Raw genomic sequence first — 17,957 nt, 5'->3', positions numbered from 1 at the left:
CGGAGAAAAATAGCATGGATATTTCAAAATACCTTGGCCGCTCAGCGTGCCTATCGTCGCCAGAAAAACCGTAAAAGTCAAAACTTCGCGGTAGCTGGAGTCCTTAACCGACTCCAGACGGTTAGAGTAAGAGATAAAAAGAAAAAACTGGCACCAACTAGTCATACTCTTGGATTCCACCTACGGGAACTCTAGCTAGTAGATAGGGTTTTACCGAGTAACGATCGGGGAATGACCGCAGTCGCATGCCGAGAAGGCGCGACACCTGATACGGCGCACGTGTTTAGTAGGTCTGGGAAACCGATATGCATTAGTCGCACTCTCCACGCGACACCAAGGGCACGCGACAGTCGTAAACTGTCAAATTTATTAGATCAGTGACCCAAGGCTTTGCGAACTTATATACCGATTCTTAACCACCCAATCCGAAAGCCGAGAATCGGGGCAAGCACTTCTATAGACCACCCATCATTCCATCGTATGGTCTAAAGACTACGCCCACCCAGATCTTAAGACACTGAGATGCACCCCACCTATACTAATTAACACCAACCGGGTTACGCCACCTCAAAAACCTACCCCCATCATATATGGACCCGAAACGACGCTATTCCTTATTCGTTAGGGCCTCTTTCTTCCTATCTCATTTCAAGTAACCTAATCATCTAAACCCAATCCTATTAGCTAAAAATGACGCCATCCTCCCCCACATTAAAAATTTTCTCGCAAGACTAATTCCTATTCGATCCCCGCTCCAAAAACCTAAGATTTTCCAAAGGGATCTACCCCAAAGAAAAAGTATAAAAACCCGTGTTCTGGTGGCTCCGGACACAATCACACACAGTTTTTCAAGCAGTTTGCGCAGTTATTCCGTTTAGCTCAGTTTCTCGAAACAGTTTTTCGAGTAGTTCGGGGGCGCGAATCAAAGAGTAAAATCAGTTGATACTTTGTCGCGACCATCTCGTGGTGCATCTCAAGTAGAGGGTCCATTACCTTGACGACACCATCCCGCAGTAGGGTGCCCACTCGTTTACAAAAGGGTCCGACGCCTATACAACACCTTCCCTCAACGGGGCGCCTGCTCAGAACCACCGAACATATTCAACGCGATCCGAAACTACTCTGCAACGAGTAAGTCAGTTCATCTCTCTTTATTTTATTATTTCTTCTGTCCTCCCTCCGGAAAAATAAAACACTCACACACACACACACACACACACACACACACACACACACACACACACACACACACACACACACACACACACACACACACACACACACACACACACACACACACACACACACACACACACACACACACACACTTGTAAAGAATACATAAATAAAATTATTAACATATGCGATTAAGAATTAAGTTTTTGTATCCTAATTATAAATTCAATCAAATTAAAATGTTGTCTTTAGTAAATTAAACTTTTGTTCTTTTTCATTTAACCACACCCTCCTCGTTCGTCACCCCCTCACACCTTCCCTCTCAAATTGCGCACAAAGGTTCCGCCCCGGGTAATAGGGATTCAATTCCTTGACCCAAAAAGGGAACCACGAGCGGTTGACTTGTTGACGGAGTAAAAACGACTCTTCCAGTCGCTGACCCGTCGCAAGTCCTAAACGTGCCGCTCGGCTCGTGCGGTCAGGTCCGTTTACGTCGATCGCCGAGCCCAACGAAAAAAAAATTCTACATCTATCAGGACGTAACATAAAATAAAGATTCTTTTCAGTATAATATTTAAAATAAGAATCTTCTTTAATAGAAAAAATATATGTATTTATAATTATTATCCTAATATATATATATATAACACGATATATATATATATATATATATATATATATATATATATATATATATATTATACATTTACCTATTAATGATGAGTCAAAGATACCAGTTGATTTTAAATATTCTTTGGAAATAAATTTTATTTCATTTTTACCTAAAATTAAAAAAAAGATTTTTATTTGACAAACTTATATTCATGAAACATTATTTATTCAGTTTTCAATAAGCGTTTTATATAATTAATATATACATTATCTAATAAAAAGCAATTATAAACACTGACCTTTATCATTCATTAACTCACATAAAATCTGGTTATCATTATTTTCTATTGTGCTTCCTTCTTCATTAAGAATTGCTCTCTTAATTATCATTTTTTCTTGATTCCTGAAAAAAAACAGATTGTTATTAAATAAATTTTATATAATTTACAGTGTAAATTTACAAACTACATACAAAAATTATACACAAATTATATAAATTAAGATATTTATACTTCTTAATTAATAAAAAATCTAATATATATATATATATTGTATTATATTCTTTATTATTCATTAAAATATCAGATTATTAATAACTTACAAAATATAAGTCTTGTATATTTTGCATTAACTCTTGATTTTGCATTAACTCTCTCGATTCTAGGTTAAAACTTCGATCAAATAATATACGTAGTAAGTACTACGTTTATAAATCGAACACGATTCGGATCTGATCCTGTTTCTAGTAACCTCACACAGATTGAATGACGTCATGAACCAACCTTGTGTCGTTCAAACCCTGTATAATCGAAAACGCTATAAAAGACAGAAGGAGGGGTTAAACAGACAGAGCGACACTGAATCTTTACCTAGTTCATATTTACAAGTACTAAATTTATTCCCATCAATTTGATTTCTGTTCCTCTCTCTCCTACTCTCTTTGGTTATTGCCCCTCCTTTCTTCTCTTTTTTTCCCTTCCTCTCTCCCCCCCCCCCCCTTCTCCATCATTCTCTGTTCTTGGTAATATCTGAACTCCCTCCTTACTTCATCACCTCGGGTTTCCACACAACTCTGTGCGGATAATTTGCCGGTCTCATTACCTTTTCAACCATTTGACCAAGTTGACACATTTATTCCTATGATTTTGACACTTCGGTTTTTAAGTTTTAACGTAATATTTATTATGAGTGTTGAAGGCGAATCATGGGACAAAATCTATCTCTGGCTCTTCCATTAGAAGTATGTATCAGTTTTTATGTTACCATTGTACAATTTATAAAAGAATACCATATGTCAATTTACACGGGCAATCATTTTTACAGTTCCAATTATATTCTCACATTGGATTCTAATTAATAGGAAGAAATCAATGCGTAGCTTGTAGCGTTTATTTATTTAATTTTTAATGTTCCGACTATCAAGACATTGTATTTATTTTGTAATTTTTGATAATGTCACTGAAGAAGGCCTAACATAGGCAGAAACGTTTGATTTTGAATGTATTTTATATCTATAATATAATTTGATTTTATGCACGAACACCTTGCAACGGCTCTTTTCGCCTCTTATCCTTAATTATTAAAAAAAGTATGCTTGTTTTTACTGTAGGTACTGTAGAAAAAAAGTTATAATAATCCAAAGTCGAAATGTTGACATATTTGTCATATATTTTCTAGGTTTTCTAGGATGTCCAGCTAAAATGTCCAGTTTCCGATTTCTGACGTTAGGTGCGCTGATGGCGCTTAGAAGCCAAGCGTCGCGCGCTTACGATTTGACATTTTTTACATATAATAACTTTTCAGATAAGAAAGTGTTATATAAAAAAAGTAATAATAATGAATTTGGTCTAACAAATTTGGTCACTCGCACTACATTGCTTTGTTACTTTGGTGCACACTCAAGACTGCTTATTAATCCAGAGCAGTGTAGTACGAGTGACCAAATTTGTTAGAAATTCGTATTAAATGAAATAAGTGATATGTTGGTGAATGTGAATGTCTTAGTAAGTATCTATTACACCTTTAAAAATTTTGTATTTTGCAAGTTATTATTCATACATGATTCGAGACTTTAGTGGATGATTTGTCTAAAATAAATAAAATTGAATTGCCCAAAGTTTAATATTTTTGTTTTGAGTATCCTAGATTAGTTTCAACAATATTTATAATTCTCAGTCAATTTTATATTTTAAAAAATATAGCATAAGTCGCCTTCTGTAATTAACGCTATGGTTGACAACAAAATTATCCACATCACAATGTGGGCAGATAATCAAGTGTAAGAAAATGTTTATATCATATTTTAGGTATATTATTAAATTTTATTTATCCATAGAAAAAAGATTATAAACACAAACTAAACAAAAAATCTTGTAAAACACAAAATGAAATTGATTGGAAATGATAAATATTGTTAGAACTAATTTAGTATACATAGAACAGAAATATTGAATCTTGATATTTAATTTTATTTATTTTAGACAAATCATACACTAAAGTCTCGAATCATGTGCTTTTTTGACAGAATGTATATATGGTAAAATTAAAATTTATACAATCATACCAATTATCACTATGCCTTATGTGACAATTGTTTAGAGACTTTAGTGTATGATTTGTCTAAAATAAATAAAATTAAATAGCTCAAAGTTTAATATTTCTGTTCTATGTATACTAAATTAGTTCCAACAATATTTATAATTTCCAGTCAATTTTATTACAATCAAAACAAAACAGTGTTTTACCTTTCAAAAAAATTGTATATATTAAATTAAAAAAAACTGTTATATATATATTATTAAAAAAAAAAAAAAAAATATCTATCAAAAAAATTACCTTTTTTAAAAAAAGGTAAAAAAAAGGCGCCAAGTATACGCTCTTGTCATAACTAAAACAAAACAGTATTGTTTTACTTTTCAAAAAAATTGTCGTATATATTAAATCTTTTAAAAAAACCTGTCGTATATATTAAAATTTTCAAAAAAAGCTATCCTATATATTTCTTACAAAAAAATATGATATCAGGAAATGGCACCAAGTGGGACTAAAGAACTATGAAAAAACTTGTACACTATTTCTATAAAACTCTTCTATAAAACTCTTGTACACATAAAGCTGTCGTATATTTAATAAAAAATAAAAATATTTAATTAAAAAATTAAAAAATATAATTAAATTAATCAAAATAAAAAAATATTTATTAAAAAACGCAAAAAAACTTGGCGCTGCTACACCACAAAGTATTATAAAGCAATAAAGTAATGAAATTAACATGTAATTTACTGTAACAGCGCAAAGTTTTTTTGCGTTTTTTAATAAATATTTTTTTATTTTGATTAAATTTTTTATATTTTTTAATTTTTTAATTAAATATTTTTATTTTTTATTAATTATTTAAATTTTTTATTAAATATTTTTATTTATATACTATATTTTATGATAAAATACAGTATATAATATAATTAATTATATATACGACAGCTTTATGTACAAGAGTTTTATAGAAGAGTTTTATAGAAATAGTGTACAAGTTTTTTCATAGTTCTTTAGTCCCACTTGGTGCCATTTCCTGATATCATATTTTTTTGTAAGAAATATATAGGATAGCTTTTTTTGAAAATTTTAATATATACGACAGGTTTTTTTGAAAGATTTAATATATATAACAATTTTTTTGAAAAGTAAAACAATACTGTTTTGTTTTAGTTATGACATGGAATTTAACAGAATTTTCTGGTAATTCCAACAACAAATTTGTTTCGTAAAATTTTTGAACAAACGTACTAGTAGAATCAACCAGAATTTCTTATAATACAACAAAACTTTTTTTCTAGTGTGTGCTAAAGATCTAAACACTATGGCGAGATGTTTCAGATTTGAACATTTTAATCTTTTAAATCTAAACACCGTTTCAAATTAAAACATCTTTAAATATTTTAAAAGTGTAAACAAAAATAAAATTTAAATTTCTTAAAATTAAATTTCTTTTAACAAATGTGTGTGCGGCGCGCGCGCGTTGTGTGTGTGTGTGTGTGTGTGTGTGTGTGTGCGCGCGCGTGTGTGTGTGTGTGTGTGTGTTGCTTGATTACATATATTTTCGCATCTCTCATTGGTGCGTTTAGGTGCGCTTGCTTGAAGCAATAATGCGAAATAATGATATATAATTTTAAAAAGTAAAAGAAAACTTTTTATTACATCAAAAGAATAAAGAAGAAAAAAAGAGATATTTGATAATTCATGTATTAGATAATCAATTTGATATATTATTAAATAATAACATATTAAGAAAATAATATGAACCTTATCCTCTCTCCTTTACACAATCGATAAAGCGTTTCCATGGAGACGCGAAAACTGCTGATCAAAGTATTCGCATTCCAAAACTGAAACTAAACACTGCAACTTTTACAGTTTGATACAATTTTATCTTTTTGGAATGAAAACCAATTACTTTGAATCACCGCAAAGAACTTCTAAAATTTTCAGTATCAGTCCGTCAAGAATAAAACTCAATACGATCGGGCGAGCTCGTAAAATTGGATGCGAACGAAATGTTGCTTCAGTGCTTCTTCTACAACGACAAACGCTTCGTATCTTTTATGAAGACATTGATGTTACACCAAAGCCATTGGTCCATGCAGCATTTTGTGTTATTGACGAAAATCAAATGACTACCTTGGAAACCATTGGACTCTTCCAGACTGGAAGTGACTCCCAGCTGATAGCATCTTGTTCGAGGACTAGTGGTCTCAGGGCGAGTTCTTCTCTTCTCCTCAAGTCTTCCTCGATAGCATCTAATGATTTACAAATGGAGAGTCTGCTGTCGACACAAATTTGTTCGTCCTTGCCTATTGAGAAAATTGAGGATACTGCTCCATTGCCATTTTTTCTACCTAGGTAACAATTATATTAACTTGAAAATAAATATGAATTTACAACAATTTTTATTAAATTTTCATAAACTCTGCTAAATTTATCTTTGTTGAATTATTTGTTAAATTCTACATGTGTATTAAACTTAAACTATTAGTAGAAAGTAAAGAAAACCCAGATAGCACATGTTTGTTTCATATTCATTTCCTAAACTTATTCAATGTATTCATATACGTTAAAAAAATATATATGAAACAAACATATGCTACTTGGGAAAATTTCAAATAGAATTGATCTCGACTTATTAAAAATAAGAAAATTTTAATTAATATTTATATAAAATAAATTGATAGACAATGGAAATTGTAAATATAATTTATTTACAGCGACGAATTAGAAGTATTTGCAACTCGTCCAGAAGCTGTGACAATTAACTTGAAAGAGACACAGACGTTTTTTATCTTTGAAATGATACAGATGACTGAGAATTTACAAATGCCCGAAGGACAAGTAGTTCAACTTGAAAATGAAAATTATGAATATGTGACAATGGGACCAGGCTCCAATCGTAAGCTATTGGATGCTGAGACGCAAACAATACGAGTGCTAATGAAATCACGTGGCACTTATTTGGGTATGAGACTCCGTAGAAATCAGGATGCATTTGTAAACAATTGGGTGATCCACGATACTTATGCGGCGCCAGAATTAATGACTGAGAAAAATGGACGTATGATCGTACACTCGAAGGAGTCAATGTGCCGGATACGAGAAGCGCAAGTATTTTCGCCATATTCATATAGAAATAAATTGCGTAATGTTAAAAAATAACTTCGTAAATTTTGTATTAAAATTTTTTAAAGTAAAACTTGTTTGAAATAAACTGATGTGTCTAATGTTTTTTTATCTGTTCTTTGGTAGTTTATTTTGCAAAAAAATTTTTCTTACAATTGTTTATAACTATTGGAAATTATTAGTACCTATATACAGAATAAGATATTTAAAATGTTATAAACTATTACTGAGAGTATATATAGCAAAAATGATTTAGATCTTATTAATATTCACTTTTCGATTGTCTTCCGCTAATATTTTTTATGTAGGTTGACGAAAAGAATCGATTGGTAATATTAATTTTTACATTTCCAATTTTGCAAAATGTACCAACATGTTTGCAAAAATAGTGAAACTTTATATATTATTATCTTCTATATAATAAAATTTAAATAATTTTATGAAAGATAATAATATATATAAAATAATAAACAAATAAAATTTCGATAAATATATAAAAAAATAATAATGTTGGAAATTATCAATAACAGAATACTATAATTATATCTATATGATTAATTTTTTTTATAATATAAATATTTTTATAGTATATTAAAATGTTATTTGTTTATTATTTTATATATTACCATCTTCTATAAAATTATTTTAATTTTATTATATAAAAAATACTATATAAAATAATAAATAAAATTTCAATAAATATGTAAAAAAATTTTTACGAAGTAAATTTTTTCTATAAGAAAGCCTTGTTGATATTTTTGCAATAGGAACTCCAATACAAACTCCCTGAACCTGAAGCGACTCTCAATTCAAGCTTTGAGAAGCAATTATCTCACATTTGCCGAAAGACACGCTTTTTGGACGCGACATGTGTAATGGAGCGCATAATTGCAAACAATGTATTCGCAACAGCGCAGAAGCGCTTCACCGGCCTGATCAGATGCGATCCGTGTGCACTAGATCTGAAGTTCGATTACCGTTTGGATTTGCTGTGGACGTACGCGTGCGAAACAGCGCATGACCGCCCCGTGATCGCATTTTGTTGGAATCCGGTTAACGAGAGCGTCCTCGCCGTTGCTTATGGCGCCAAGATTGGGTTGGACAGAACAAACGGACTATTGCTAATCTGGTGTGCCAAGAACCCTAGACAGCCTGACCGCGAATACATCTTTAACAGTCCGTTATCGAATATTGATTGGAGCAAGAAACGACCGAATCTTTTAGCTATCGGTTTCTATGACGGAAGTGTGAAGATTATCGATGTCAGCACGAAAATGATAAATGTCATCAGACAGAGTTGCAGGGAAACATCAGCGGCCTATTCACCGCATTGGCAGGTAAAAATGTTAACCATATTGTACCATTATTTTGATTTTAATACTATGAAAATATGCGATTTTCATTTATGTACACATTACAAAAGTGCAAATACTTTTACTTTAATATAATCAAAAAGTATCAAAATTTATCTTTTAATATTCTTTTTATATTCCTTTTATATTCTTTTTATATTGTAGTTCGTATTATTATCATTATCATTATCATTATTATTATACCTTTAAATTATTGCATACAGAACCCTGCAAACTCGTTGAGACGTTTTTACGGGGGTTCTATTTAAAAAAATTAAGTTGACCTGACCTTGGCAACGCCACCCAAGGTCAAATGGATTTTATCGTTCAATGCATCTTTTTAAACTTTACAACTTTTGTCTGAAACTTTTTTTCAAAATTGCATTATTTACGACATATTCAGACTGTATCCAGATCGGCGTACCATTTTGGCATACCCTGTGTTCGATGTGTTATACTTGAACAACATTGATACTTTAAAAACTATTAAGGATAATTTCTTGCTAAAGTCAATTATGCAGAGTGCCTTGAAATTTATAATATTTGACTATTCCGCTATGGTATAATATTGATAGTATAATTGAGAGTATCCTTTATTCTGGTTACTAGGTACAATGGTGGAGTGGTGACGAGCAGTTTGAATATCATGAACAGATCTATACCAGCGACCAGGATGGCCGGGTATATTGCTACCGTTCTGGTGAAGATTTTTTCGCCACGGAAATAATGCGACTTTATAGAGTAAAAGGTAAACTAGTCGGGGTTTCTAGAACCGATCACTGCGTGGTCTACGACGTGCCCATCAGTCGCCAACCAGCCGCTCTTGTTCTCCGACGACATCCCACCGTCAACAATGTTTACTTCGTCGGCTCTGACGAAGGTTGCATCTATCGATGTTCCACGGATTACTTACATCAACACGTGGACAGTTTCCTGGCGCACGACGGTGCGATTTATTCGTTCGAATTCTCGCCTTTTTGTCAGAAGTTGTTCTTGACTTGCGGCGCCGATTGGTACATCAGAATATGGGCCGAAGGTCTTACCGAACCGCTTATTAATTTGTCAACAGCAATGGCATGCGTGAGAAGCGCTTGCTGGAGTCCCATGTGCTCCACTATTATCGCCAGTATTGTTAACAACCAAATTTGTGTGTGGGACATTCGCAGGAAAACGCACATTCCAGCATCTGTGACGACTTCGACTAATGGAGCAAGTTTGGTCGCTATTGATTTTACGACGAATGGGAATCAACTAATAGTCGCTGATGTTGAAGGCGTTATTTACATCTATAATCTTGAAGGCATGCCGTTTGCGCCTTATGATCAAACAAAAGTACTAATCGAATCCATTCACAAAGCACTGGTGACTAAACCAGATCTCTTGAGAAAGTTAAAAAAGCTCGGTCCGCCATTTTAATGATTCAGTATCCGATATAATAGTAGGGTAAATGTCTAAAGAAACATATTAAAACAGAAATTTACATATATTACTACAAGGAAGTTTTATAATTTAATTAGAAAATTAGGTCAGAAAAAGAAAGAGAGAAAGAGATTGACATTAGGCAGCAATGAGAGTCTTTCTCTCTTCAGGAGAAGACTATCAAAGTTTATTCAACCTACTTACCACCCGGCAATTACATTTAGTCAAAGAAAAAGCGGTACAGTAGAAAAATAAGAAAAAATTGTAAAACCTCAAATGCTTATACGCGCGCGCGCGCGTGTGTGTGTGTGTCACAAAAGAGATGCATTTGCGCAGGTCTTCTGTGTCATCCACCATTGAAAAACTAATTGTCACACGCAATCGGCATTAAAAGTTCTTCAAAAACAGACTTCAAGCTTTATTTTCGTTTTTTAATCACCTCAATACGATAATTATTAACTGTGTTATAAGCATTTGAAGTTTAATCATTTTTTCTTATTTTTCTATCGTTTTTTCTTTGACTGAGTGTATATTATGCTGTAATCATAATACCGATGTAAACTTGGCGCCCAACTTTACAAAAATTAAAATTTAATAATATGGTTTGTTTGTACTTGTTTCTACCGCTTCTTATTTCGTTTGTACCTCAAAGGGTAAAAAAATACAAGAGGATGGAAAAATGGCCAGCACGCGATTACAAGATTTTTAAATTTCGTTTATGTCATTCGAAAGAGTACCCGTTTGTACCTCTTTTGTTTTTGTTTGTACCTCAAAGGGTTCGGAGATACAGTGTTCTTCAGTTTTAGCATACCTCTTCTATAGGAAACTAAACTATCTCCGAACTTTGAAGTACAAACGGGTACAAACGATTCTCTTTCGAATGCCGTTGGCCGTTTCTCGATATCTTGTAAAATGGTTAAGTTCCCTGTAGAAGGGGTACGCTAAAACTGAAAAACGCTGTATCTCCGAATCCTTTGAAGTATAAACAAAATAAAAAAAGGTACAAACGAGTACAAACGATTCTCTATCGAATGGCATTAACAAAATTAAAATATCTGAAAGTTGAGCGCTGGCCATTTTTTAACCACTTTGTATTTGTTTATCCTTAGAGGTATAAACGAAATAAAGTGCGGTACAAACAGGTACAAACGAAATACAAACGAACCATATTATTAAATTTTAATTTTTGTAAAGTCGAACACCAGGTTCACATCGATAATCATAATGTACTTCTTGGTGAATCCCATACGAGACGACATTAACCGCATTCAATCATTACATACGCGCTTTTCACGCTTTTCTCGCTTGTTTTTTTGTTTAAATCCTTGCTCTTAAGGATCAAAGCGAAAAATAAGAGGAATGACATGAAATAAAATTTGCAATTTTTACAAGCTTTTGTCACTAATGGTTTTAAAGATGTTTTTATGTTTTTATATTTTTATATACGCACATATATATTTCCTCTATATATTACACATTTTATGTCATAAAAGATAACGTGTAATTTTTTTTGCAGAAATTTTTTTCACAAAATAACTTGAAAGAACGAATTATAATAGCTTGTTGTAATGTAACTAATGACCAACTTGACAATGTTATAAAAACATAACATAAAAAACCTGTGAATTTAGAATGTCATGGTAGCACATTTAAGTACTTAAGTGTAATAAAATAATTTTATGAAATAAAATGTGTAATATGAGGCAAAATATTAGTTTTTCGATTATGTTATTTTAATATTTTTATCTACAAAATAATGAGAAGAATCGATTTACGCTTAAAAAAAGTATATAATTTTATTTAAAAAAAGATGCAGTTAGATTTTGCTGGTGTATTAGTGTATTATTCGAAAAAATATAATCACAAACTGGTAGATTATAGTACACAGTGAAAAAGTTTCCTCTATTATTTTTTTCTATCGTGATTTACAAGAAAAATGTACCCAAGTGTTCCGATTTTGATGGACTTTGAATATGTTGTAATGTAGTTAAAAATAATATAGCTATAAAATAATAAAACTCGTATTTTTTTATACATGCCCAATCGCATGTTTAAGGATTGCCAGCTAACGCGGTATATTTGATTTTGAGAGATATCATCAAAAGTGAAGAGAATGTTTTTATAAAAGTTGTTTTGTTTTACAATAAATTTGTTTTATTTGGAAATTTCTATAATTTTTAATTTTCTTGTTCTGATTGTATACAGAAAGTACACTGTAAGAGTAAAAGTAAGAGTAAAAGAAGTTAAAGTTAAGGATAAAGAGGTTAAAAATAATCCCATAATTAAATCCAATAATAAAATTTATTTCAAATTTGCATCGCAAAACATAATAATTCAACTAAATTTAACTTAAAAATTTCAATCAAAATATGTCAAGGAAAATTACAATATATACATTTACAATTTTCCAGGCATTTGTTTTAGAGCTGCAACCTATTCATAATTACATTTATCTTATTAATGTCTGTATTTTGTTTTCCTTTACGTGAAATATTTTGTGTGACATTTTCGTGTGAAGATGGAGGAATTGTGACAACAATCATTTAATCTCTTCGTAGTGTGCAAATATTGTAAATCACGCAACATGATATAATATATTCTGCCATCAAATCTATCCTTGACATGGGTAATCGATCAAGTAAACTTCTCATTCGTCTTTTCAGCAAACCAATACATCTTTCTACAGCTACCCTGGCTGCTGAATGGCGGTAGTTGTAACTTCTTTGTTTCTCAGTTAAATGGCCATTGTCCTGGAAAGGAGTAAGCAGGTGTTGATGCAGCTCATATGTAGCATCACCCAGAATATGGCTGTTTGCAGGAAACTTTTCTGTATCATTTAAGAAATCTGCCATTTCTGACTGCCGAAAAACTCATGAACAGAACCAGGATGTCCAGTGTAGCAATGTGTGATTAGAGTCCTGTGATCGCATACCAACTGCAAATAAATGTATGCAAATGGATGATATATACCAATGTTTATAATATTACTTTATTGTAATTCGATATTACATTTACTTACCTGCAATTACCACAATCTTTCTATTCACTCAATCAACAAACGTTTACCTGTTGCCCCAGTTGAAAAAAATTATTGAAAGGCCACCGATTTAACAACATAAACAATATTAAAAGAAATTCACTGCGGGAATTAAAGGCCATTCCAACATCAATCTATGAACTCTATTAAAATGTTTCCAAAGTTGGAAGAAGCATGACATAAGTACATTGCACAGAGAGGGGACCATTTTTAAGGAAATTATATAAAATAATATATAATTTATGAATCAATATCAATTTGAAACTATTTTAATCACACTGAAATATAATTAAGTATTTTAAATTAATGAATTGAATAAAGATTTTTTGCGTAAAGAGAATTATTTATCTTTAATGTCTCAATTATTCAATTCAGATCAATTAATTAAGTTTTATTTAATCAAAATATAAAAATCAAGTTTATTTTTAAGACTTTGATTAGTGATTATATCTAATAAATATAGAAAAACGTAATTGTTATGTAATGCGTTGTAATTTTTTAACATTACCATTATATTCATATATTTATTAATTGCAAATAATATATTGATTAACTTACATGTTCTTGGAAATACAGGAATAGAAACGAGATTAAATTGAAACGAGTGATTTCAGATGCACGATCTTAATTTCGAGCGACTATCCTATCTCTTCTTTACACCTTCATATGCTCCTTTATCTTTTATTCTGTTTAAATGTTCACGTCCGTTTTCGATTGTATTTCTCTAAATTTTTAAAATGTTTTATTATCCTGTTTAAATGTTTGCGTCCGTCTTCGATTGTGTTTCTTTTAATGTTTAAAATGTTTGATCAATAAAAACAATAAAATACATAATAATCGATATACATATAATCGATATATACATATATCTCGATATTAATATCGAAGATATTTTAACAAGAATGGACTGAAATCGTGGATGCTGCATTATGATAACGCATCAGCTTTTTATCTGTACATTGCAATGAAATATGATATATCAAAAAAATATATACAAATATTCCTCACACTGAAATATAATTTAGTATTTTAACTTAATAAAGAAAAATTTATTGCGTAAAGAGAATTATTTATCTTCAATGTCTCAATTATTCAATTCAGATCAATTAATTAAGTTTTATTTAATCAAAATATAAAAATCAAGTTTTTTTTTAAGATTTTGATTAGTGATTATATCTAAAAAATATGGAAAAACGTAATTGTTATGTAATGCGTTGTAATTTTTAAAAATTTTTATTATATTCATATATTTATTACTTGTAAATAATATAATGATTGACCTACATGTTCTTACAATAACATTAAATTCGTAAAAGATTAGAGAAATTTTGAAATAAACGAAATAACATTAAAATAATATAATGATACAATTTCTTACTTGTAATACCTTAGCTACAACATTAATTTCATAGTTAAGAAATTTTTAAATAATAATAACATTAAAATGATAAAATGATAAAATCTGCTACATGCTAGAATTATTTTAGAGATGACATTAAATTCGTAATCGAGAAATTTTTAAATAAGCTTAAAATGATGAAATAATACAATCTAGTACATGCTTATAACATTTTAAGACAACATTAATCATGATTTTTGTTATATCAAGTTTTTATGAAAAATTTTTATATCAGCATAAGCATAACATTAAAATAATAAAAGAAATGATACAGTATCTTACACATAATGATTCAGAATATTGTTACATTATTTATTAGTGATTCAAATATAGACGGAACATTTGCACAGATAATTAAAACATAATTTGTTGAAATATTTAACATATGTCCGGCGATATTCGTACTGTTCACTGAAAAAATGATCTTGCAACTACAGCAAAAATTTTTTGGGTGCGAAAAATTAACTAAAGTAGATAAATGATTAGCAAATACTGTGATATCGAATATGTTTGGCACTTAATCAATCTAAATGACAGAGACAGAATTTATATATGAACTATTTGTGAAATTTAGAAAGAAAGTTTTCCTGCGACGCCTATTCATGTTAAAGCTAATAGTTGTTATAAAGTTTGACTGTGGTACACAAAAAGACTAGAGACAACTGAATATATCCCCATAGCAAAAAAAAAACCACAGTGACATTAAAACAGACTTACAATAGAGTCACAAGGTTACAGAAAAATTGAGATGTCATTGTGACATTATCAGAAGTTGCAGTAATATCATTAGTTACAGTCGTGGTGATATCATCATAATATGACATCAAATGTCGCAGAAATATTACAACATTCCAAAAACAGTATTTAGTCATTAGTTCGTTTGCTTGCTGCTATGTGACGCATTTATGCGCTATTTATCTCGTATTTAAGTTTTAATCATGAGAATTATATAAAATTTGCAAAAGGCAGCTAATAATATTAAAGATGTAATAACTTTCTATCAGTTTAATATCTGAATCCAAACAGGGAATTTAGATAGACTGATTGTTCAGAAATTGAGTAGATAAATATCTATTTTTTATTTTTTATTTTTATTTTATTTTTCATATCACAATGATGTCATAGCGACATTATATCTGTGATAAAGCAGACATTCGTATGTCACCACGATTTTATTATGACATATTTGAGCGTTACAGAGAAATATCATTATGATATCACTGTGATTTGTTTTGCTATGGGATCCTCACATCTAACATAATTTGTATAATGCGCCCGTTATAATCGGCAGCTATATTTCTCACAAGAAATATAATTACAGTAGCTTGTTCTAGCTACAGTATTAAAACTCATTTACTCAATGCAATTATTATTATTTAGCAATGAGACCTAAATTTTCTAGAAGATATTACTAGAATGTTGCTGTCATAAATTTTACATGTGACAAACAATATTTTAGCAGATACAAAAAATAGCGATACATTTTTGTTGTGACACCTAGAAATCTACCTACATCAGCAAAACATTTTTTTCAGTGTTCCCTTCTCTTCGTATTTAAAAATTTTTATATGCTTTCTTCTACATGTTCACAAATATTAAAAAAATTTAATGTAACAATATTTATTTTTGCAAGACATACATTTGTTCGAATATTCGGTAATTTTGTCAAAGCCCTTAAGTGATGATTTTTAATAACATGGATAGTATGTTTGTTTCTTATGCATTTACTAATATACTCAAACTTTTACTTTTTACATGATTCTTTAAAATCATTTCATAAAGTCATATAAAATGTAGACGTGCGAACTCTTCAAAAAGTATTTACACAAGCATTGTAAAAAGGAACTAAAGGAATATATATTTCGTATGTGGATTTTGAGAAATATTGTCTTCTTATGCACAAGAATACATCTATGCCCAACTGCGACATATATAATCCTCCAGTTCTTTCTTAACACAGTCGTTAGTGATTTGCTAAGGGTTCTGACGTCTACTTTTTTCACGATAATATTGTACAAAAAATGATATTTTTATGTTAAATTGTAAAACATATAATCAGTAGTTTCCTTCTTCAAATATTGAGTGACGTAGACACCCTGATAGCCACCTGTCTGTGTTTTTGCTGTCATATTGCCGAAAACAAAACGCATGAGTTTTCAGCAAATTTAGAACAAGGTGAGTCAGGCATTTGTTTTTGGTTTGACATCACACATATTCAACATATTTTGCCGACAATTTGTCGTGTATTTGCTGTTAACGGTTTATCGCTGTATATAAAGAGCAATATGACAGTAAGTTGCCAGCAACACATGCCGAGTCATAAATTTCAGCAAAAATTCAACAGTGTGTCGAAAACGGTTAAATATATTTTTTGCATCTTTACTCTTTTCAAACATATAAAATAATAAGTAAATAAATCCTCCCATACAGCACACAAAGATTGCATACACATTGCATCAATCTTTCATCGCAATGTTGCAATATTGCAAATTTACTGCAAAATGTTGTTGCATCATTGCTGTGGGATTGCAGCAACGTTAAAATGTCCGCCTTTAGGAAGATTGTAACGAAATATTACAGTAATATTGCAATGTAATGAATTTGCAATAATGCATTGTTATTGCTGTTACGTCCTGATCAGACTTCACGATTCTTTTCTTTTCATTAAATACCAGACCTAGTAAACGCGGGACCAACAAAAACTCTTAAGGAATATTATAACGCCAGAGCTGTTTTTCTCATGAGACACCAGGAGCTCGAATCTTCTCACAGAGAAAAATAGCAAGGAGCATGGATATTTCAAAATACCTTGGCCGCTCAGCGTGCCTATCGTCGCCAGAAAAACCGTAAAAGTCAAAACTTGGCGGTAGCTAGAGTCCTTAACCGACTCCAGACGGTTAGAGTAAGAGATAAAAAAAAACTGACACTAGCTAGTCATATTCTTGGATTCCACCTACGGGAACCCTAGCTAATAGATAGGGTTTTACCGAGTAACGATCGGGCAATGACCGCAGTCGCATGCCGAGAAGGCGCGACACCTGATACGGCGCACGTGTTCAGTAGGTCTGGGAAACCGAGATGCATTAGTCGCACTCTCCACGCGACACCAAGAGCACGCGACAGTCGTAAACTGTCAAATTTATTAGATCAGTGACCCAAGGCTTTGCGAACTTATATACCGATTCTTAACCATCCAATCCAAAAGCCGGGAATCGGGGGCAAGCACCTCTATAGACCACCCATCATTCCATTGTATGGTCTAAAAACTACGCCCACCCAGATCTTAAGACACTGA

General features: G+C 31.2%; 1 protein-coding gene, 1 long non-coding RNA gene and 1 pseudogene across 2 annotated transcripts; 1 reads left to right on the top strand and 2 right to left on the bottom strand.

Annotated features, from left to right (window-relative positions):
* Window positions 1–2,085: 2,085 nt before the first annotated feature.
* Window positions 2,086–3,556, bottom strand: LOC137000888 (uncharacterized). Its single transcript, XR_010891060.1, has 2 exons — window positions 2,390–3,556; window positions 2,086–2,191 (listed from the first exon to the last, which is right to left on the bottom strand). It is a non-coding gene; the product is annotated as an uncharacterized lncRNA (long non-coding RNA).
* Window positions 3,557–6,126: 2,570 nt separating this feature from the next.
* On the top strand, window positions 6,127–12,552 carry LOC105669036 (dynein axonemal intermediate chain 4-like). Its single transcript, XM_012361774.2, has 4 exons — window positions 6,127–6,684; window positions 7,047–7,440; window positions 8,223–8,792; window positions 9,417–12,552. The coding sequence occupies exons 1-4, from the start codon at window positions 6,224–6,226 to the stop codon at window positions 10,221–10,223; spliced, it is 2,232 nt and encodes a 743-aa protein (XP_012217197.2). The 5' UTR covers window positions 6,127–6,223; the 3' UTR covers window positions 10,224–12,552.
* Window positions 12,551–16,791, bottom strand: LOC105669034 (putative nuclease HARBI1; annotated as a pseudogene).
* Between the last annotated feature and the right edge of the window lie 1,166 nt (window positions 16,792–17,957).

Source organism: Linepithema humile, chromosome 6 (assembly GCF_040581485.1).
Source record: "Linepithema humile isolate Giens D197 chromosome 6, Lhum_UNIL_v1.0, whole genome shotgun sequence".
NCBI lineage: Eukaryota > Metazoa > Arthropoda > Insecta > Hymenoptera > Formicidae > Linepithema > Linepithema humile.
This window is presented reverse-complemented; position numbering and strand designations above follow the sequence as displayed.